General features: G+C 35.0%; 1 protein-coding gene across 1 annotated transcript in view; it reads right to left on the bottom strand.

The window, feature by feature from the left end:
* Positions 1-23,874, bottom strand: part of LRP1B (LDL receptor related protein 1B) — a 1,816,022-nt gene that overhangs the window by 277,066 nt on the left and 1,515,082 nt on the right. Inside the window, exons 44-46 of the mRNA XM_036254023.1 lie at positions 6,704-6,896; positions 5,503-5,628; positions 1,614-1,742 (exon numbers count right to left, since the gene is read on the bottom strand). Of these exons, the coding sequence (XP_036109916.1) occupies positions 1,614-1,742; positions 5,503-5,628; positions 6,704-6,896 (448 nt within the window). The remainder of the gene's footprint in view (positions 1-1,613; positions 1,743-5,502; positions 5,629-6,703; positions 6,897-23,874) is intronic.

The raw sequence follows: 23,874 nt of genomic DNA on the forward strand, positions 1-23,874 counted from the left end.
TAAGAAGAAAAAGAACTGCTTTCTGAATTTTATTTATCTTAATGAGTCTCCTGACATTTTCTGATTTGGGGAAGAAGGTACCACTTACGATAATAATAGCTGCCATTTACTGCATACTAATTTTGGGCCAGGCTCCCTATTGGGCATATATAAATATACATTTGTTTATTCAGTGCTCTCAACCACCAGTGGAGCTAAGTGTGTTTTGTAGAGGGAAACTAAAATATAAAGAAGTACACATGCTCATACTCATCCCACAATAGGAGGTTTGGGAACAAAGCTTTAACCTCAGGTATGATTCCAACGCTTGGAATCGATGTCTGGTGTTGTCAAACTATATCGTCCACAGGGCAAATAAAGTCCATGATCCTGTTTTTGTATGACTATAGAGCTAAGAATAACTTTTACATTTTTAAAGGATTGCAGATATTTGTTTCTAATAGAGGACATGTAACAGAGAGCATATATGCCCCACAAAAACTAAAATACAGTACTTACTAGCTGACCCTTTAAAAAAAGTTTGCCAATTTCTGCTCACACAAATAGAATCTGGCTTCTAAGAAGATGAAAATGCATTCTTGAGCTAATAAATAATAAAGGGAAATCTGTAAGCTGATTATTATTATACTTTATATGTTTTAATATTTTCATAGTATGTAGGGTATAGCTGTTCATTCAAGCAATTATGTCATTTGAGGCAAATTCCTTAAGATTTTAGTTACAGATCAATCATGGACAAATTCCATTTGACTATCATTTTCACTGAGAGTGTGTTATTCTGTCATATAGAAGTGTGAGAGAACTGCCTGCAAATTTAATGAGCTCCATCTTCCTCTTAACATTTCATTGACTATTTGGGTATAATTATTACCCAGATAACAGAACAAAGCATAAAAGTAGAAAACAACTATAGCAATTCCAGATATAGATTCCTAAATCTTATGAAGCACATAATACCAATAGTATTATATTCTAGCACAAAAATAAATCAGATCAATTTAGAAATAATCTGAATCAATTCTATAATAACTATTCATGACAGTACAGATAAACATTTCCAGGAAAAATACTGTTGCAATAAAGGCAAATATCAATTGTTTACTAGAGTCAGAAAGCCAAGTTCTACTTCCACGAGAGAGGGGAAGTCTGACTATTAATTAGTGTCACCTAGAGAGGCACAGCAGGTGGAGCCCCATGCTTGAAGGGGGCCATGGCTAAAGCATAGGGCTTCACACCCAAGGACACTAGCCCTGAGCCAGTCCTGGAGGCAAAAATAAAATGGACAAAACTATGATATCAACAACATGTTATTGACTGATGATGGACTATTGCTCCAAATTTAAACTATAATATTCACCAATAACTGATATTTCTGACTTACACTTTTAGGAATGTGAACCTATAACCTATTGTTAAAGATTAGTAACAGGACAGCTCAAAAGATTTGCCTTTCATGATGGAAAATCCAGAGAAACAATTGAACAAGGGTAAAGCCAAATCAATTGCCTCAGAACCATTAGGAAAATTATGCATGTAAACCAAATGGAGACAACCAAACCAAAAAGTATTAAACAATTTTTTTAGATTTCTCTCTAAAAGAATAAATCACCTACCACAGTAGAGGAGTTTTTCATCAGATTTATCCTTGCAATGAGGAATGCCATCGCAGGTGAGCTGGTAGTCAACACATTCTCCATTTCCGCATTCAAATTCTGAATAAATATTGCAGGAGGAATTTTTAGCTGAAAGAAAAAATTCAAGGACTTTATATAATAGCAAATGATTTTTTAATACAATAAAAATTGTTTCCCTTGATCTTAATTGTAAAAATAAACTAAAATTGATCTTAATATAGAATTAAGGAGAAGGCAATGATTTGTAGCATTTCCCTATTTAAAACGTTAAAAAGCACACTTTTTTGGTTGTTTCTCTTTCCCTGTCTTTGTAAATTTTTTGGAAGATGCCAGATTATATTTTTCTTTTATGCCTATCTGTGCATTTTGTTCATTATTTGGTGACTGTACACATATAGAGAGAAGGGGGGACTTAAATGTGGATTTTTATATTTACACATTTGGTTAGCAGTCTGTCTTAAACATACATGTTTTATGAAGAACCAGTCAAATGGTTGCTGTGCATACTGAGAGTGTGTTTAGTGTTTTCTTATTGGACTCTATTACATGTTCTTCAGTACATTGAAATGTTTGAGTTGATTCATCTGACTTGAGTTGATTCATCTGACTTAATTCTCACCTCAAGCTGGTCTTCCTCCCCAACTAATTTCTATCATTCAGAAGTACTGACATTGCTAGCAGTATCCTCCTCAGCCACTCACTCTATCCATGGGGACACCAGGGAGTGGACCTGCTACATATGACTAGCACCTGCTCCATGAAATGCACATAATTCTGTGGAATGAGCTAGACAATGAAGCTAGACAATGAACATGTGCACCAGATGTTTATGGGCTCCAACTGACCACTGCCATGTTGCCCACTTCTTAATCTCAAGATTTGTACTAGTAATTAAAAGTCTTAGTTTTTATGTGGTTTGCCCAATTTTGGAGGCCAACACACAAAGTACAAAAAAACCCTTTCTACAGCTAGGTGTTATCCTTGGAATGTCAGTAAGTGATCCCTGTTTTAGAAAGCTCTCTCAGGGAAAACAGACTTATTTTATGCTTAAAAAATAGATTTACTAGCCAACATTGGAAGTCCAATTTTTTTTATCGTATTATATGTTGCTTGCTTGCTTGTGCTCACTCATTCCATTGCTTATTGAATAATTTTACAGTGAAATCTAGTTATACTAATTATGTTGTAAGTAATTAGAATCTATTTGTCTCTACTAATACAGGAAACAGCTTAATTTTATAATTTTCTGTCAATTTTTTTTTAAGATTTATTTCAAGATTATTCAATTGAACAGCCACTAAAACTCTTTGAAGTTTCCAGGGTTTTATTTATTTTTTTATTATTCTTAGAATTTAACTAATTTAAACACAATATCTATCTATCTATCTATCTATCTATCTATCTATCTATCTATCATCTATCATCTACCTATCATCTATCTACCTGTGATTTCTGATTGGACTCTTTCAATAATAGCAACACCCTCCAAACATAGTTTCTTTTTTTTTCTTGGTGCAGTCTAAACTTCACTCATCAGTAGATAAAATAGAATACCATTTTAGAAAATGACAAAGAATTAAAAATCTATAAATATTATTAACTTTAAAGGAACAAGTGTTAAGAAGGGTGTTGACATTACTATATACAACCACATTAGATCATGAACTGAACAAAATCCAGCCACTTACTGAGAGCCTAATGACTTTCCCAGCGTATGTAGTCTATCTTAAATGTGCTCTAATACTTAATTTCCAACACCAACTGTTATGACAGAAAATGCTATATTTTACTTTTATAATAATTATGCCTTTGAGGTAAAAATAAAAAAATATTCACAATAATTATTTATTTATATACCAAAACAAACACTGTATGAATACACTTCATGTTTAGGTATGTCCATTTGATGAAACAGTATTGAATATTTTCTCTGTCTTTCTAGAAACAAAAATCTGGTTCTGTAGTCTTCTAATTATTTTACAAGGTGATTACTTTATCAAATTGAACTTGCTACTCTTATTCTGTTATGGGTGCTGATAATATTAGTAACATTGTATAAAATGGAATTGCCTGATCTTTCTGTCAAGTGTTATGACAACAGATGACTTTCCCTCCTTTGCCCCCAGCTAGGGGTTAACAAATGGCTGTTCACCACTTGAACACTGTTATTAACATTCATGAACTGCTGTGGGTGAATTAATTCAGATGAGGACATAGATATGCCAGAAACATCCTCATTCCCCAAAGATGAATTTGACAAGCAGCAGCCAAGAATTACTTTCCAATCATTCTGCTGGACAACAGGATTTCAATATGAATGCCCAGAGGATACAGGATGCTTGTATAAAGGTATGTCAACACTGAGGAATCCACCATCATTCTATAGTTTATGTGAACACAACTGTGCTTGCTTAAAATGATAGTTTTCTGTCTGACTCATGCCCTCTCATCAACAGAGCGAAACAGGTGGCTTAGTAGAGACAAATGCATCTAGTCTAGTTTGCAGCAAGAACAAGCATCCATTGTGTACAAATAAGCCTTGCTGTTTTGACCGAAGGCATTGCTTTACTCCTGGCCTGTAGTGACCTGTGAAAGAAACATGAGTGATTCTAATGCGTGGCTAACACTCCAAGTTTACAGATGGCATCGGATACAGACCGTTACGGCTGAAACCACAAAGGAAAACTCAGAGAGAGGGTTTAAGCAATTGCTTAATCAATTCAGGGAAGTGGTAGTGAAAAAAGAAATGTGGAAAATTGTGGTCCGAATTATTGAAATTGTCTATCTTCATTTAAAGTTCCCTGACCAATTGCATCACTCTCTTGTTTGCTTTGGCATGGTTTTAAATAAAAGTCTTTTACTTCTTTAGCTAAAGAAGTATCCTTTGGGGTTGTGTTGCCAGTTTGCAAAGGGAGAAGATGTGTTTAAGTTCTTGTATTAGGTGCAGTAATTTCTAAGGTAAACAAAGTGATGTCAAAGTGCTTGTATTAAAGAGTAGGTAAAAGATGTTCCTCCTGCTAAAAATCAAATGATTGAAGATGAAGACTGAAAATACTCATATCCTCTGATACTTATTTTTATAATGCAGACACATCCAGCTCTGCTGAATTTCTAAGATGAAAAGATAAGAGATGAGAATATAAATAAAGAGAAAAAAATGGCAAATAGTGACACATCCTGAGAGTTGACCAATTTCTAATAAGATGCTTCTTGCTCATCTTAACACAGAATGTCTTAACACTAAGGAGAAATTAACCTTTTTATGTTACTGGCTAATTTTTCATGGCAACATTGGAACGCTTGAACCTTTATGTGAGAAACAATTTTTGAAACTTAATTGTTAATAAGTCTATGCTATAATGGTACTAATTAAAGATTTTAATGCCTTTGGGAGGTATAAACATCATGCAAGGCTGCAATATCATTTCCTTAATTAACAGGTTGGAAATAATCACAAATAATGCATGAGCCATTCTCTCTCCTTTATACACCATGTCCAACTGTGAGTGGTTTTGTTATGAGCCTCTATATTGGTTTATTTCAGCTTTAACTAGTTTTGCTGTTGACTGAATTTTCAGTTGTAAGTTTTCATATAATCGTTGTGTACAGGTATTTTTCTAGCTGGCCCAACATCTTCGACTCCAAATCACGGACATTTGTCACTGTTTGGTTAACATTACCTATCATATATTGCTATAGGACAAAGTAGAATGCTGAATTTAGTTTTTCCTAGAATATAGAAATAAGCCAATGGGACCTTTAATATTGGAGGCGAGTAAAACTTCATAAATATAGTAAAACAATGCCATTTTCCATGTGTGCCGTTTTGAGCAATATGTCATATCACATTTGGAACCTCTTTACTTACTCACACATCTGTTGTTATCTAGCAATATTCGATCTCCCCTGCAGGAACAATTCACTCTCCCATTAGGAGTTAAAAGGCACAGGTCATGACAACCTCCATTCAATAAAGCACATGGAGAAAGTTCACCTGCAATGAGGAAGCTTTATTGGTAACATGTTTTTTGAAATCCTATTAGATATAGATTAACAGTAAACTGTTAGACTGTCTCAATCTCTAAAAAGAAAACCTCATAAACAAAAAGATTCAGGACTTTTGAATATCCAAACATCTCAAAAGATAAGAACATTTGAAAACTATGGAACAGGTATCACTATACCATCTAACATATTTATAAAGGATGTCATAGGATCAAATACCCTAGTACCACTAGAGCCCACACCAATGCCACAAACAGCAATTTCATAGGCATTCCAGTGATTCTTTTTATTATTTTTTAAAGTTTATTTTATTTTATTTTTATCCTCACCCGAGGACTTTTTTTTTTTTTTTTTTTTTTGCATTTATCTTCAGATACAGTGTGAGGGAGAAAGGGGGGAAGAGAGAGAGAAACATCCATGTGAGAGAGACACATCGACTAGTTGCCACCCACAGGACCCCAACCAGGGCCGGGATAAATGGCAACCGAGATACATGCCCTTAATAGGAACTGAACCCAGGACTCTCTGGTCCATGGGCCAACGCTCTAGCCACTAAGCCAAACCAGCCAGAGCCATTCCAGTGATTTTTAAAAAGATTCAAGTACAGCTGCAAAGCTTGCTTATCACAAGGTATTATTTTCAGGGAATTAACTTGATTTGAATATTCAAAGATATGAGAAGTGAGAGAGAATGAAATTCCAGAAACAAATAATTAGAAATGGATTGTTCCTCTAGTGATGAATTATAAAACACAGATGTTTTATCTTAAATTGTTTGAATGATTTCAATATTTTGAAATGTCAAATCCTGAACACTATCCCCAGGAACTTCAACAAAACAAAATCCAGCTAAGCATGACTAAAATACACAGAGACAACCAGACAGACTAGGAGGCAGGGAATCCAGGGCAATCAATGTCCCTATGAGCACCTTCTGCTATTTTAGTGCCATTGGAATAATACATTTGATTATGGTGGTAAAAAAAAAAAAAAAAAAAAGCACATGGAGAAACTTTTGAGAGATTATATAACACAGAAATAAATTTGCTTTCTAGGGGAACTTACAGCTATTGGTGTCATTGGCAACCGCTATGATTCCCATAGGCTGATGCGGAATATCAGAGCGGAGAATTTTTGTGTCTCCTCCGGTGTACTTGTTAGAGCGCAGGATAGCTCTCCTTCCCCAATCCGACCAGAAGATGTAATTGTCATAGACAGCCAAGCTGAGGAACGTCCCTGGCCCGGATTTGACAATCACCTGAAATAAATTTAAAATATGTTTTTAAGATGAAGATAAACTTATTCCTATATCCACATCTATTTTTGCTTCAAAAAAAAAAAAAATAAGGGAGTAAGGTTACTTAGATGTAATCAGACAAAATGCATTTTACTACATATACTATAATAAGATTCTTCACAGTTTATTTTAATGTTTAGTTATCTTGCCCTGGCAGTTTGGCTCAGCGGTTAGAGTGTTGTCCTGCGGTCCAGAGAGACCCAGGTCCGGTTCTCACTAAGGGCATGTACCTCCGTTGCAGTTTGTCCCAGGCCCTGGTTGGGTCATGCAGGTGGCAACCACTTGATGTGTCCCTTTCACATCGATGTTTCTCTCTCTCTCTCTCTCTCCCTCCCACTCTATCTGAACAAAATATCAAAAAATGTCCTTGGGTGAGGATAAAAAAAAATTAAAAAATAAATGTTAGGTTATCTTTATATTTCACAATTTGTTTACTTAATATTTTTAGTACATTTCTATTTACAACTGAGCAAATATGCAAGAAGAAATTTTTAAAAGCATCAAATCAATTACTTCAGCTTTCATTTTAAGAAAATAAGGTAAACCTGAAGAGAAAAAAAAAGATTAAAAGAGAAAGCAAGAAAATAAAAACAAAAATATAAAGAAAAATCATTCAAACTAAAAAAAAAAAATGGTTATTTAAGAACGATACAATGAATAACACATAATGATGAAGTGGGATTTATCCCAGGATTATAGATTTATTTAGCAATTAAAAAGTCTATCACTGTAATTTACCATTTTAACAGCCAAAAAAGGAAAACTCATATGAAGATCTCAATAAAGGCAGATAAATTACTTGATATGATCTAATATCCATTCCTAATAAAAATTAAGAATAAAAATAAAACTAAAAACTAGAGAGAAATAATCATTCTTATTATTCTACTCAACATTTTCCTAGAGTTTTTAGTCAGTATACAAAGAAAAGAAAGCTGAAGTAAATACATCTAGATTTGGGAGGAAAAAATGTCAAATTATATTTATTTGCAAATGATGTATCTTCTGCATAAAAAAAAAATCCAATAGAATCTGTCAAAACAAAAGGGCTTGAACTAATAAATTTAGTAAGTTTGCAGCATGTAAGATTGCTGTAAGAATTTCTATTGACTAATCACAAATAATTGAATATTAAAATAAAAGTTTTACAATAGTATCAACAGACATCTAGTAATATATACGAAAAATATAGATTTACAAGCACCTAAAAACTAAAAAACATTGTTAAGAGAAATTAACAAAAACCTAAATAAATAGAGTTATACCCTATTTATGATTTGGAAAATTCAATATTATCAAGATGTCATCTTTCCTCAAATTGATAAATTATATCTAATTCAACTAGAAATCTGGCAGACACAACATAAATCAACACACACAACAGAAACCATCTCAGAGACACAGAGAATAAATTGATGGTGGTCAGATGGAAGGGGGTTGAGGAGATGAGTAAAATGGTAAAGGGACTAAGAAGTACAAATTGCCAATTATAAATATAGTCATGGGGATATAAACTACAGAAAAAGGAATATAGTCACTAATATTGTGATAACTATGCATGGTGTCAAATGGGTACTCGATTTTTCGGATTGATCACTTTGCAAGGTATATAAATATCCAATCACTATGTTGCACACTGAAGCTAATATAATATTGTATGTCAACTGTAATTAAAAAGTGATTTAAAAACTAACTAAATAAATACATTTGAATTGATTTAATTAAATTTTGTTATTAAAGAGAAAAACATATAGAACTGCCATAAAATCGAGCAATTTCATGTTTAGGAATATATCCAAAAAAATTAAAACACTTACTTGAAAACATATCTGCACTCCCATGTTCATAAGCATTATTTAAAACAACCAACTACGTAAATGATCTGTAGCTCTCAATGGATGAATGGGTAATAAAGTTGTGGTTAATACATAGATATATAATAAAATATTATTCAGCCATAAAAAGCAATGACGTTACTGTTTGTGACAACATGGATGGACCTTGAAGGCATTATGCTAAGTGGAATTAAACAGAGAAAGACAAGTAATGTATGATCTCATTTACATGTGAAATCTAAAACAAACAAACAATAAACCCCAAACTCATAGAAAAAGAGATGACTTGGTCATCAGAGGCAGAGGGTGTGGAAGAAGGCACTGAAAGGTGATCACAAGTATAAAATTTCAGTTATAAGGCAAATAAATGAGTACTAGGTATATACTGGAGAACATCATGACTACAGCTAATGCTGCTGTAGGATATATAGAAAAGTTGTTGGAGTTAATCCTAAGAGTTATCACAAAGAACAATTTTTCTTTTCATTCATTGTTTTTTTTTCACTGTGTCTATATGAAAAGATGGAAGTTAGCTGAACCTATTGTGATAATCATTCTGGAATATGGAGGGTGAGGCAAAAGGAGGTTTATAATTGTGTGTATTCGAAACCCATAGTTTATTCTTGTAACATTTTTATTAATTTTTGTATTATTTTCCAAGCAAACAACTGTGAACCTACTTTTGCCCCACCCTGTATGTAAATCGAACCATTATGCTGTATGTCTTAAATGTATGTCAATTATTTCTCGATAAAACTTGAAAAAACAAAAGCAAAACAAAATAATCACTTGATTTTTATTCAGTATATAAGCAATTTCTGTTCTGTGGAGCAATATTTCTTAAACTCTAATACGCAGGTAATTCACTTTGAGATTTTGTGAAAATGCAGATTCTGATTCACTGGGTCAGGATTAGAACCTGAGATTCTTCATTCCTGATTAGCGGCCGGGTGTTGCCAATTCTGCTGACTAGGAACAAGAATGATAAAACATTGAGAAATATAGGAAGAAAGTAATCTTACCACACAGATACAATTACTCATCATTTGGAATAAGAATATGCATTTCCTTTTTTCTTTACAAGCTGGTATCATAGTGTGTGCTTTTGTGTTTCCTTAAAAGTAAGTTGGTGGGACCTCTGGAGCCAGCCAAGGTGGTCACCCACTAAGGCCTCTCTCCTGCTGGTTACTACTCTGATTGTAATGTGTTGGGAAAAACATAAAAGGAAGTTGAGTAGCAACAAGTAGCAGGGTGGGCAGAATAAATACTATTTTCCCTCCTACCTTGTGTCCAGTGCCACCAGATAATTGAATAGGTTACCATAAGTGTGTATTTGCTGCTTATTCTCAAAAGGTATAGTGTTTTTTATTTTTCTATCCTCTTCCAAGGACATTTTTCTATTTTTGTTCAGATATAGTGGGAGGGAGAGAGAGGAAGAGAGGGAGAGAGAGAAACATCGACAGGAAAGGGACACAGTGAGTAGGGCTGCCTCCTGCACAACCCCAACTGGGGCAGGGGACAAACTGCAACCGGGGTACATGCCCTTAGTGGGAACCAAATCCGGTCTCTCTGGACCGCGGGGCCAATGCTCTAACTGCTGAGCCAAACCAGCCAGGGCTCAAAAGGTATAGTTTTAATGCCCCTTCTATTCCCTAGTAGTGTTCAGAATCCACACGACGGTGGCGAGCTGGGGGATGCCCTGAGTTAGCTCTCCAAACCAGGCGGAAGGAGGGGCCAAGCACCACCCACAGTTCAAGTGTGCTTCTGAGTTATGAGCCTTTTGTAGCCCAGTCGTTCACTGCTCTACTTCTGCTGACACAGAGACATGGGAATAAAGAAACATCAAACTCGGTCAACAGTTATGCATCAGGCTTTTATAGGGGCCATAGGTTCAATTAAGAGTCAAACTGGGCCCAGGACATCTTATTTCACTGGTGAGAGTTCCATGTGAAACAGAACAGGGAAATCCACTAAATCGCACTTTCTCGTCTCCATGTAAAAACATTTTTATCATCACAAACCCTGCACCTTGCAAGCCTAATCAGCATCTTTATTTACGGTGAAGAAAGCTTTGTCATCATAAATTATCCTCTGCTGTGTTATATAGTAATGCAACATTATGGCATAATTTTGAGCCACTTTCACCTTGAACCTATAAATAGCTTCATGTTTCAAATAATAATTCATGTCCATTTAGAAAATTCATTTCTTGACACAGTCACTTAATTTCACATGTGTCCTGACAGGCAGACAATTAAATTGGTGATGCCACATAGACTTGAAATTAGGTGTTGAGAATTTAGTCACAGATCCCATGCCTTGCTCATCTCAGAACTTCACTGACGCCTTATTGGTGGAAGTACTGGAACTAATCAAGGAATACAAAAATACTCGGTTTTATAAACCAAACAACATATTTCCGACACCCAGATGCTAAATGTAAAATCAAACAGTGTAAAAGTCAAGCAAACAGGAAGCTTCCCAAACATCCCAGCTGATTGCCTCACTGACAAGATTGTAAGTGGTCATTATGAGAAACGACAACTCGGCCCCTGCCATGGCATGACAAAACATTACAGATTGCAAAGTCACAACTGCAGTTGTTTTAGCCTTGGAGAAAATGGTTATGTGATATATCAGCAACTTAAAGCTAAGAAACATTTAAGAATAGAAAGCTATAGTGCTGGTCAGTGCAGTCCAGTTGGCTGAGTGTCGTTCTGTGTACCCAGAGGTCACCCATTCGATTCCCAGCCAGGACATATGCCTGGGTTGCAGGCTCAATCCCCCAGTGCACGTGGAAGGTAGCAGATGGATGTTTCTCTCTCATCAATGTTTCTTTCTTTCTCTCTCTCCCTCCCCCTTTCTCTCACATTAAAATCAATAAAAACATTTTTAAAAAGAAAAAAATTAATAGAAAGCTATATTTAATTTGCCTAAGTTTGCAGAACAAATATAAAATGTCTCAATGTCATTAGTACCCAACAAATTTTGAAAAGAACATTCACAGCAGTCGTCTAGAAGACTGCCTCAGGTGTGAGAGCAGTTGCCAGCCTTTTTCAGAAGAGATTTCCATTTGTAAATTGAATGCTTTTTTAACTTCTGAGATGATCACATCATCAGACTTATGCTTAATTTCTACTTTGGTAAAATCCTTGACTTCCACTTCATTTGTCCTCGCACATCAATGGAAAAGCAAAGGTTACTATGCCTATTTATTACCTGGGAAGTAAGATTGAAGAAAGTGATTTTTGTTACGTAAGACACATAATGTGGATGCTGGCTGTCCTGTGACTCCTATTGCCTTTAGTATTAAAATGGCAACTAAAGGATTTACGTTGCACAGGGGCAAGATGTACAATTCTGGAAATTGGAGATTTTTGTTTGTTTTTTATGTGAGGAGAAGGGTGATGTACATTGGTGTGTACATCATGTTTCCCATGATTGCTAGACAAAACCTACAAAACAAAAAACACACCTCATTTGTTTTGTTAAGCAGTGCTTTGAGGAAGTGGCAAAATCCTTGTTATTGAAAGTTATAATCAAAATATTCACTTAAATGTGTTTATTTATGTATGTAGTTATGTAATATATAAAATCATAATATAACATGATATATATTATTATATTATTTTTAAATACTTATTAAATTTTACACCTGTGGTCATAGGCTAGTCCAGGGTTACTTTAATAAATATGAAAATAGCCCAGCCAGTGTGCTTGGTAGCTGAGCATTAACCCATGCACCAATAGGTCACTGGTTGGATTCCTGGTCAGGGTTCATGCCCAGGTTGTGGGACTGATCCCCAGTGGGGGACATGCAGGAGGCAGCCAATTGATGTTCTCTTTCATCAATGTTTCTATCTCTCTCTTCCTCTCCCCTCTTCTCTCTCTGAAAATCAATAAAGAGAAAAATGTAAAAATAAATAAATATGAAAATATTTATAAAACATATATTCAATGGAGGCAAGGTAACTAAAATATATTTGAATTTTTATCAATATATTATAATGTAACCCTAAAATTCTTCTTTTTTAACCAAATTAAAAGACATAAATTAAAAAAATAAAAACTACTATAGGATCTAGCTGCATGATTATATATATTTTCAAATACACATCTTCCTTACTATTCACATAGTTATCTTTTCAATCAACTTCACTGGAGTATAATTTACATTCAAAATAAATTGAACTTATTTTTAGCAATCACAATAATTATGCACACACTCCTTCCCACCTCCCACTCCCAACCTCACATCCTTTTTCTGAGAAGCAAACACTGTCATCAGTTTCTGAGCAATAAGACATTTTTTAAAATGCTGTTTATTTTTAGAATTTCAAAATGTCTTGCACAGTCAAGTCTGCTAGTGTATAATTGTTAAAATTTAGAAACATGCTTTAGAAGTTTTCCCAACTTAAAATTCTTCTATTTCAATAAAGGCTATTAAAGTAGCAATTCAAAACAAAAAATTAACAATAATACAAAAGTAGAAATAAAGTGAGTAAAAGTAACATCCTTCTTACATCCAGATGGGAATGTGTCAGTGTGTCTAATCTTCAAAATCCTTCAACATGCTTGAAAAGATTTATAGTGCTCTATATGACCTGACCCACTGATAACTCCCTAGAATCACCATCTACGAGTCTTGTTCATTTGTTCTTCTGTTCTTGTCACAATGGTCTCCTGATTGTATCTCAAATAACCAAACATACACATAAGGTCTTCACATAGGCTGTTCTTAGTGCCTTAGATGATTTTCCCCGTGGCCAACTAGCTCACCCCTGAAAAAACTCACTCAAATAATCACTTTTCCAATGAGGCTTTTCTTGAGTTCCCTACTATAGCACATCTTCCTCTGCTCTGTCTTACTCAGTTCCTGTATGCTACTCCACTCTGCACTTGATAGGTTTAAATGCTTATTATCTGTCTTCTCCTCCTGGTACATAAGTTCTCTGAGAGAAGGGGTCTTTACCTATTTTTTCACTGATAAATACTAAGAACAGCAGAGTATCTGACACATATTAGGCACTCAATATTTGTTAAATAAAAAATGAAGTAGTTAGCCACTAGGAAAAGGTAAATTAAAACCCCAGATAAATATTACCTAATATATATTTGAATGACTGTGAACACAAGAAAAAAACAAACAAACAAGTGTTGTCAAAGATGAGAAAAAATAGAACCCCGATGTGCAGTGGTGAGGGAGTGAAATGGTGCAGCCACATTAGAAAGCAGACTAAGAGTTCCTCAAATGTTAAATGTAGTTTTTATATGATTCATCATGTCCATTCTTTGGTATAGAGAAATAAAAGCATATGTCCACAGTAACATTTGTACCTGAATGTTAATTGTAGCACTATACTTAACAGCCAAAAAGTTGAAATAATCCAAAGGTCAATCATCTGATGATTGCTGAGTAGATAAGTGAAATGTTGCCTATACAAAGGAATATTCTTTGTAAATTAAAAAAATGAAGTACTGATGTCTGATATGATATTAATGAACCTTGAAAACACTATGTAAATGAAATAAGGTAATCACAAAGGACCATATAGTGTACAATTCAATTTATAAGAACTATTCTGAATAAACAAATCTGTCAAGAAAGCAAGTATATTCATGTTTGCCTAGGAATGGGAGATGTGGAAACTGGACATTTAGGGAGAAGGAGTACAGTGTTTCTTTTTGGTGAGGTGCAAATGCTCTAAAATTGATTGCAATGATGGCTTCACAATTCCATAAATATACAAGAAGCCATTTTATTGTACACTCTAAGTGGGTGACTTGTTTGGCACATAAACTAAATTTCAATACGTATGTTTTCTTTCTTAAAAAAAGAAGAAAGTGAGATTCCAAAACGGGGGCAGAGTGAATAGAAGCTACACAGACGATCTCCCAGGACCAACTGGAATTACAACAAAAGCAAAGACAAATCATCAGAAAAAAAGCAACAGAAATGCAGCTGGAGAGGGCCACTTACCAGGGACATTGAATTGAGCCTGGAAGGTCTGCGGAGGCACGAGGGGGCAGGCGGGGAGCACACGAACAACAGCGGTTTTAGCTGTGAGAAGCTCCCTTAGGGTTAAAACCCCAAGCTGGTTCCACAGCACAGAGGGCTGGGACAGAGCACTAAATTAGATACAGCCACTCACCTTGGGCTCTGGCAGAGGAAGGGCAGACTTGACTGGAACTGTGTGGGGACACTCGGGATTTGAAGGGCACTCAGAGTTTTTGCTGAGTTGAGGTCATAGAGGACAGTGGCCATCTTACTCCTTCCTGGAGTTCTGGGGAGAAGCAGCAGCCCCTCCTCCAGAAATTCAACCCCACCCAGATACAACCCAAGGCTCATCAAACAACTGAGACTAATAGCCTCTAGGCAAAAAGCTAGAGGATAAATGAACTTTCATGGGCTTGCAAATCTACCCAGGAGTAAGATTTGACGGCGGTATTTAATGTGGGTCCTCCCACACTCATCCAAACCAAGTAGAGGGAGCCACAAACAGCAGAATACCAACACCCACATGGAAAATTTGGCAGATTCCAAAACCCACTGAGATAGCCAAAATGGTGAAACAAAGAAACAAATCCCAAATGAAAAAACAAGAGACTTCTACTGAAGATGAGATAAATGAAATGCAGTTAAGCAAATTATCAGAAGTAGAGTTCAGAGCCATGATCTTGAGGAAACTCAACAGCTTGAGTAAGGTCATCAACACCATGAGTAAAGATATAGAAACACTGAAAACCAACCAAGTGGAAATGAAGAATGACATAGCAGAAATAGAAAACACATCGGAAGGAATTACCAGCAGAGCAGACGAAGCTGAGGACCAGACCAGTGAATTAGAAGACAGGATAGAACAAAATCAACCAATCAGAAAACCAAAAAGAAAAAAACAATTTAAAAAGAGGAAGACAGCTAAAGAGAACTGTGGGACAACTGGAAATGTAACAATATTCACATCACTGGAGTTTGCAAAGAAGAAAATGAGCAAGTGTTAGAGAATGTTTTGAAGAAATACTGACAGAAAACTTCACTATCTTGGTGAACAAAGAAGACATTCAAGTTCAAGAAGCATAGAGAACCCCAAGTAAGAAGAACCCAAACAGTCCCACACCTTACTATGTGTCTACATAGTAAGTAAAAAGCCAAAAATTAAAGACAAAGAGAGAATCCTAAATGCAGCAAGAGATAAGCAACAGGTTACCTACAAAGGAAACCCCATAAGGCTCTCAGCTGACTTCTCAACAGATGCACTACAGGCCAAAAGGGAATGTCATGAAGTAATCAAGGTCATGAAAAAACAAGGAGCTGAATCCAGTAAGGCTGTCATTCAAAATTAAAGGTCAAATAAAGAGCTTCCCAGACAAATATAAATTTAAAAAAAAAAAAAAAAAGGCTAAGGAAATATATTAGCACCAAACCAACACTGCAAGAAATGTTAAAAGGACTGCTGTAATTAATAGAAGAAATGGGAAGAAAATATAGCTGATTGGATAAGAAAGCATGACTCATATATATGTTGTTTACAAGAGACCCACCTCACAACAAAAGACTCACATAGGCTGAAAGTGAAGAAATGGAAAAAAATCATGAAGAAAACAGAAAGGAAAAAAAAAGCTGGGGTAGCAATACTCATATCTGATAAACTAGATTTCAAAAGGAAGGCCATAACTAGAGACAAAGAAGGCCACTGCATAATATTGAAAGGATCTATCCAACAGGAAGATATAACATTGGTAAACATATATGCACCCAATATAGGAGCACCAACATATATTAAAAATCTCCTGGAGGATTTCAAAGAAGAAATCAACAGCAATACAATCATAGCAGGGGACTTCAACACCCTGCTGACATTACTGGATAAATCTTCTAAACAAAAAAATTAACAAGGAAACAGAGAATCTAAATGAAGCACTAGATCAAATGGATATAATAGATATCTACAGAGAATTACACCCCAAAACTGTAGAATTCACATCCTTCTCAAGTGCATATGGGACATTCTCAAAGACAGACCACATATTAGGGCACAAACTAAGTTTCTATAAGTTCAAGAAGATTAAAATATCAAGCATCTTCTGAAATCACAGTGCCATGAAACTAGAAATTAATTGCAACAAGGACATGCAAAGACATGTGAACACATAGAGGCTAAATAGCATGTTATTAAACAATGAATGGGTTACCAAGGAGATCTAGGAAGAAATTAAAAACTTCCTAGAAACCAATGAAAATGAGCACACAACACAAAATCTATGGGATGCAGTGAATGTAGTTCTGAGAGGGAAGTTTATACCACTACAGGCCTACCTCAAGAAACAAGAAAAATTTCTAATTGACTATCTAACTTCACAACTTAAGGAATTAGAAAGCAAACAAAAAGAAAACCCCAGAGCAAGTAAAAGGAAGGAAATAGTACAGATCAGAGCAGAAATAAATGACATAGAGCCCCCCAAAAAAACAATTCAAAAGATCAATAAAACAAATAGCTGGTTTTTTGAAACGATAAGCAAGATTGATGGACCCTTAGCTAGACTCACCAAGAAACAAAAAGAGAGAACCCAAATACACACACTCAAAAATGAAAGAGGAGAAGTAACAACTGAAACTACAGAAACACAAATAATTGTTAACAAATATTTTGAACACTTATACAGCAACAAATTCAACAATCTAAGTGAAATGGACAAATTTCTAGAAACACATAGTCTACCAAAACTGAACTGGGAAGAGATAGAAATCTTGAACAGACCAATAACAACTAAGGAAATTGAAGATTTAATCAAGGCTCTCCCAGCAAACAAAAGCCCAGTCCTGGACAGCTTCATGAAAGATTTTTACTGTACATTCATAGAAGAACTAACACCCATTCTCCTCAAAATATTCCAAAAAACTCAAAAAGAAGGAAGACTTCCAAACTTGTTTTATGAGGAACTAACACCCATTCTCCTCAAAATATTCCCAAAAACTCAAGAAGAAGAAAGTCTTCCAAACTTGTTTTATGAGGCCTGCATAATACTAATTCCAAAACCAGAAAAAGACATTACAAGAAAGAAATCTACAGGCCAATATCCTTGATGAATATAGATGCTAAAATACTTAATAAAATACTAGCAAATCAAATGCAGCAATACATCAAAAAAATTATTCACCATGACCAAGTGGGGTTCATCCCAGCAATGAAAGGCTGATACAATATTCTTGAAACAATAAATGCGATACACCACATACACAAAATGAAAGATAAAAACCATATAAATAGATGCTGAAAAAGCGTTTGACAAAATCCAGCACCCATTTCTGTTAAAAATGCTCAGCAATATGGGAATAGAGGGATATACCTTGACATTATAAAGGCCATATATGAAAGATCTACAGTCAACATTATACTCAACGGGCAAAAATTAAAAGCATTTTCTTTAAGAATAGGAACAAGAGAGGAATGCCCACTTTCGCCACTCTTATTTAACATAGTACTGGAAGTCTTAACCACAGCAATCAGACAGGAAAAAAAAATAAAATAAAAGGGATCCAAATTGGAAAGGAGGAAGTGAAACTGTCATTTGCAGATGACATGATATTATACATAGAAAACCATAAAGATTCCATCAAAAATCTACTAGAGTTAAAAAAAATGAATTTGGCAAAGTAGCAGGAAACAAAATTACCATCAAGAAATTAACTGCATTCCTATACACCAAAGATGAACTCACAGAAAGAGAAACTAAAAACAACCCCATTTATCATCACAGCAAAAAAATGAAGATACCTAGAAATAAACTTAACCAAATAAGTAAAGGACCTATTTGCAGAAAACTACGGGACATTGAAAAAAAAAAATAGAGGAAGATATAAAAAAGTGAAAGCACATACCTTGTTCATGGATTGGAAGAATTAACATCATTAAAATATCCATACTACCCAAAGCAATTTATACATTCAATGCAATCCCCATCAAAATACCAACAACATACTTCACAGAACTAGAATAAATATTTCAAAAGTTCAGATGAAACCAAAAAAGACCCTGAATAGCCACAGCAATCTTGAAAAAGAAGAACAAAGTTGGAGGGATCACATTACCAGATTTCAGGTTATACTACAAAGCCACTGTAATCAAAACAGCCTGGTACTGGCACAAGAACAGGCACATAGATTTATGGAATAGAACAGAGAACGCAGAAATTGACCCAAAACATTATGCTCAATTAATACTTGACAAAGGGAGCAAGAGCATACAATGGAGTAAAGACAGCCTCTTTAATAAATGGTGTTGGAAAATTGGACAGCTACATGCAAAAAAAATGAAAGTAGATCATCAACTTACACCATACACAAGGATAAACTCAAAATAGATAAGAGACTTAAATGTGACTCATGAATCCATAAAAATCCTCGAAGAAACTGTAGGCAACAAAATTTCAGACATCACAGGCAGCAGAATTATCACTGATACATAGCCTAAGGCAACCTCTTAGGGGATTGAATGACCCTTTCACAGGGGTCGCCTAAGACCATCGAAAAACACATATTTCCATTGGCAATTCACAACAGTAGCAAAATTACAGTTATGAAGTAGCAACGAATATAATTTTATGGTTGGGTGTCACCACAACAGGAGGAACTGTCTTAAAGGGATATGGCATTAGGGAAGTTGAGAACCATTGAAGGCAACAGAAACAGGAAAAAATGAACACATGAAACTACATCAAACTAAAATGCTTCTGCATAGCAAAAGACACAACCATCAAAATGAAAAGTCAAACCGCTCTGTGGCAGAGCATAATTTCCAATGATGCATCAGATAAGGGGTTAATTTCCAATATATAGAGAGTGCTCATACAGCTCAACAAAAGGAAGACAAAGAAAATTTAAAAATGGGCAGAGACACTAAATAGACATCTATCCAAACAGGACATACAAATGGCTAAGAGACATATGAAGAAATGCTCAACATCACTAATCATCAGAGAGATGCAAATTAATACAACAATGAGGTATCACCTCACACCTGTGAGAATGGCCACTATGAACAAATCATCAAACAACAAGTGTTGGCGAGGGTGTGGAGAAAAGGAGACTCCAGTACACTGCTGGTGGGAATGCAGACTGGTGCAGCCACTATGAAAAACAGTATGGTGTATCCTCAAAAAATTAAAAATCGAATTGCCATTTTACCCAGTGATCCCACTTCTAGGAATATATCCTAAGAAGCCTGAAACACCAATCAGAAAGAATGTATGTACCCCTATATTCATGGCAGCACTATTTACAATAGCTAAGATCTGGAAACAGCCCAAGTATGCATCAATAGATGAGTGGTTAATAAAGCTGTGGTACGTATATACAATGGAACACTATGCAGCTGTAAGAAAGAAAAATCTCTTATCCTTTTAGACAACATAGAGGGACATCGAGAGTATTATGCTAAGCAAAATAAGCCAATCAGAGAAAGAGAAATATCGCATGATCTCACTTATTTTTGGAATATAATAAACAAGGTGGGGTGATGAATGAAATAGACCCAGAGACATAGAAAGGAATATGGTTCAGTCTGACAATCCTCAGAGTAGGGGGGTGGGGGAATGGATGAGATGAACCAAAGAACTTATATGCATGTATGCATAACCAATGGACATAGACCACAATGCAAAGGAGGTGTGGGGGGCAGGATGGGGAGGAGGGGGTTTAGGGCAGAAAGAGAAATATCTGTAGCAAAAATAAATTAATAAAAATTGAAAAAAATAAAAATAAAAAGTAAAAAAAAAGGAAGTGGTGAAAACATGAATTGATTCCAGTTCCCAAATCAATGCCCTTAACCACTACACCATGCTATCTCTGTAAAAATCATGCATAAAACAAAATCTTTGTTCTTAGAGAACTAAACATATGGGTGACAACTTAAAAAATAATACATTTTATGGTTTTTGATAGATATGACTACAATGTCCACGTAAAATAAGGACAACAGATGTTAAATAATGCCATGGTCTGCAATATGTAAATCCAGACTGAATATGCAAGATCAATGACCTGAATTTTTACACTTGAAAAATTACAAAACCTCCTAAATAACAGACAGAAAGAAACTCTACATTACAGAGATTTAAGAGGCATGTCAGTTATTTGTAGTACATAGACAATGTCTGGATTTCAATTCAAAGAGAGACACAGATGCCAGGCTCATATATATAGAATATCCTAAGGAATCAAAACATAAAGTTATCAGAACTAATGAGTTAGTTCAGAGAATAGAAAGAACAAGTGAATTTTTATATACTAGCAATAAGAAGTTGGTAATAAAATTAAATAAAATGTAAATTATAACAGCAACAAAACATATTATCTACTTTGGGGCAGCAAAATACAAAATAAAGCTGGAATATCTTGTGAGGCCATTCAGTTAGGATTTGTTAAAAAAAAATAATGGGGTATGTCAAATGGACACAGTTGTGTACTTAAAGGGACTTTTAATAGCTATTTATGGAACATTTTGAGTAACAAATAATAATAGTAAAATGTTATAATGCATACAACAAAGTAAAGAAAATGTCTATGATTTCATACTCACATAAATAATTGAATAAATAACTAAATGTATCTCACACACACGCGCACGCGCACACGCACACACACACACACACTCACACACACACACACACATGCACAGCTATAAGACAACAGATGGAGACTAATGAAAACCCTAAAGATAATTATCAAGAAAATAGACGGAAGCGGGTTTAGAGAATGTTAATAGTAAAAGGTTACCCAAAAGAACTTCATATTTTCTCTGTTATTCAGCTGTTGCCTGAAGAGTTCAAGTTATAAAAATACTTTTTTCTGTTACCTGTCAAGATCATTTAAATTTTTTTTTCAATGAAATATTATTTTGAAGGCTAAACTAATCTGAAAAGCAGCACTGTTCTGACAGTTAAAAGTTACACAGCTCAACCTTGGCAGCTACACATGCAGCTCAACTTCGCAAAGCAGGTTAGTGTCTTAATGTTGCAACCACTCTTCTGTCACTTTACTGATTTAAACCTACAGGATGGTGTATTACTCAGAAAATGAAATGTTTATCAAAAAGAGTTTATGAGAAAATTGATTCATCATGCCAGCATTTTATAGTACATTCAATCGTGTTATAATATTAAAAGTACTAATATTCTGTTAGGTATATCTGGAACTGTGTTTAAAATAAAACATTCAGAGGAGTTTTGAAACTATTGTGACCACTTGTCATATCTGAATTCAGGGTAAATGTCTCTTAAATGGTAAAGTACATGCTTCATTCATAATTTATCAAAAGACAGATAAATGGATCACATTGGATCCAAAAGTCTATGATCAGTTGTCTTTTGATGCAGTTATAACATTCCGGTTCTTCATTACTAATAGAAGTATGAAGTTTTGGAGGGAATAGGAGTAGATTAAATAACTAATAGAGAGAAAGCTATTTGGGATGTTGTATCAATAATAATGTTTGTCAGAGAGTCAGTAACATCGAGTTAACTCATCTCTATTCCTTAAAGAAGCATTTTATTCATCGAATAAGAAATTTTAAAGAATGATTGGACTTGGATAATGGGAGTTTTGAGAAGATGAACACAGTATCACATTACAACATAAACATTCCTTTATTTCTTATGAATTAAGATTTTCTATTTTACCAAATTGTAATGAGCCCAAACCAATGTTTTTCTCTAAATGCTCTTACTGATCTGGGAACAAACTAATAATCCTTAACAGCATTCTAGACTGTTACACGAAGTTTCTCATCAACATTTTATACCATTTTAATCAGATGTACAATATAAATATTTTCAAATGGTGAAGGAGAATTTTTCAGCACAGATTTATCAAGTGTATTTTCAATACTACTGTGTACAAACTTCAAAGAGCAAACACTAAAAATATGAATACTCATGTAGTCAGTATAATGATTTGTATTCTGTGGTAGGAGAAAAAAAAGTGAAAACTGCTTGCTATTTCAATACTAAGAGATCTTGCTCACCTCTAAAATACTCAACTGAAACAGCACAAAAAAAATGAGATCTGCCCTGGCCGGTTTTGCTCAGTGGTTAGAGCGTCGGCCTGCGGTCCAGGGAGACCCAGTTCGGTTCCCACTAAAGGCATGTACCTCGGTTGCAGTTTGTCCCCGGCCCTGGTTGGGTCATGTGAGTGGTGACCACTCAATGTGTCCGTTTCACATCAATGTTTTTCTCTCTCTCTTCCTCTCTCTCCCTCCTGCTCTATGTGAATAAAAAAATGACAAAATGTCCTTGGGTGAGGATAAAAAAAAAGGGGGGATCTATTTATCTCAGTCATCAATAGCTCCTCCTTAAACAGTACAATATTTTAAGGTAAAAACATAAACATATGCACAATTGCAGGCATTTCTTGCCATATAGATAATTAAATCATAATTTAAAAGAAAGAAAGCCAACAAATAGACTCTGAGAGTCCTATATGTTGTCTAAGGCAGAGGAAGCATTTCTTTTGTTTTTAATCCATATCCGAGGATACTTTTTTTCCATTTATCTTCAGATAGAGTGCAAGAGAAACAGAGAAACATCAACGTGAGAGACACATATTGACTGGCTGCCTCCTGCACAACCTGGACAAGGACTGAACTCAACCAAAGTACGTGCCTTTGACTGGAATTGAACCCGCAACTCTTTGGTCTGAGGGTCCACACTAACCGTCCAGGGCCGGAGGAAGCATTTTAAATGGAAACAGAGCTGCAGCATAAGAGGCATCCAAGCTTGAGCTTTTCAGCCTAACTTAAAACCAATCATAGTAAATGTTTCAGAAATACTCTACCTGAAAGACCTCGCACGATCTTCCAGATAGTTCAGTGGCATACTCGCCTTGATCCTAGTCATGTTGCAGTAATAATACAACTAATATGTCTCATAAGAAAATTGTTTCATAGATCCTTTTTCAATTAAAATTTTAAGACCTACACTATGACCTATAACTTAATTTAAGCCATATAATAATAAAATACTTAAAAACAGGAATTTAAGAAACTTCTATTTTATATCTATAGAAAAGCCGCAATGATTCCTTTTACCCTTGGAAAAGATGTACTTTT

Source organism: Molossus molossus, unplaced genomic scaffold (assembly GCF_014108415.1).
Source record: "Molossus molossus isolate mMolMol1 unplaced genomic scaffold, mMolMol1.p scaffold_m16_p_11, whole genome shotgun sequence".
NCBI lineage: Eukaryota > Metazoa > Chordata > Mammalia > Chiroptera > Molossidae > Molossus > Molossus molossus.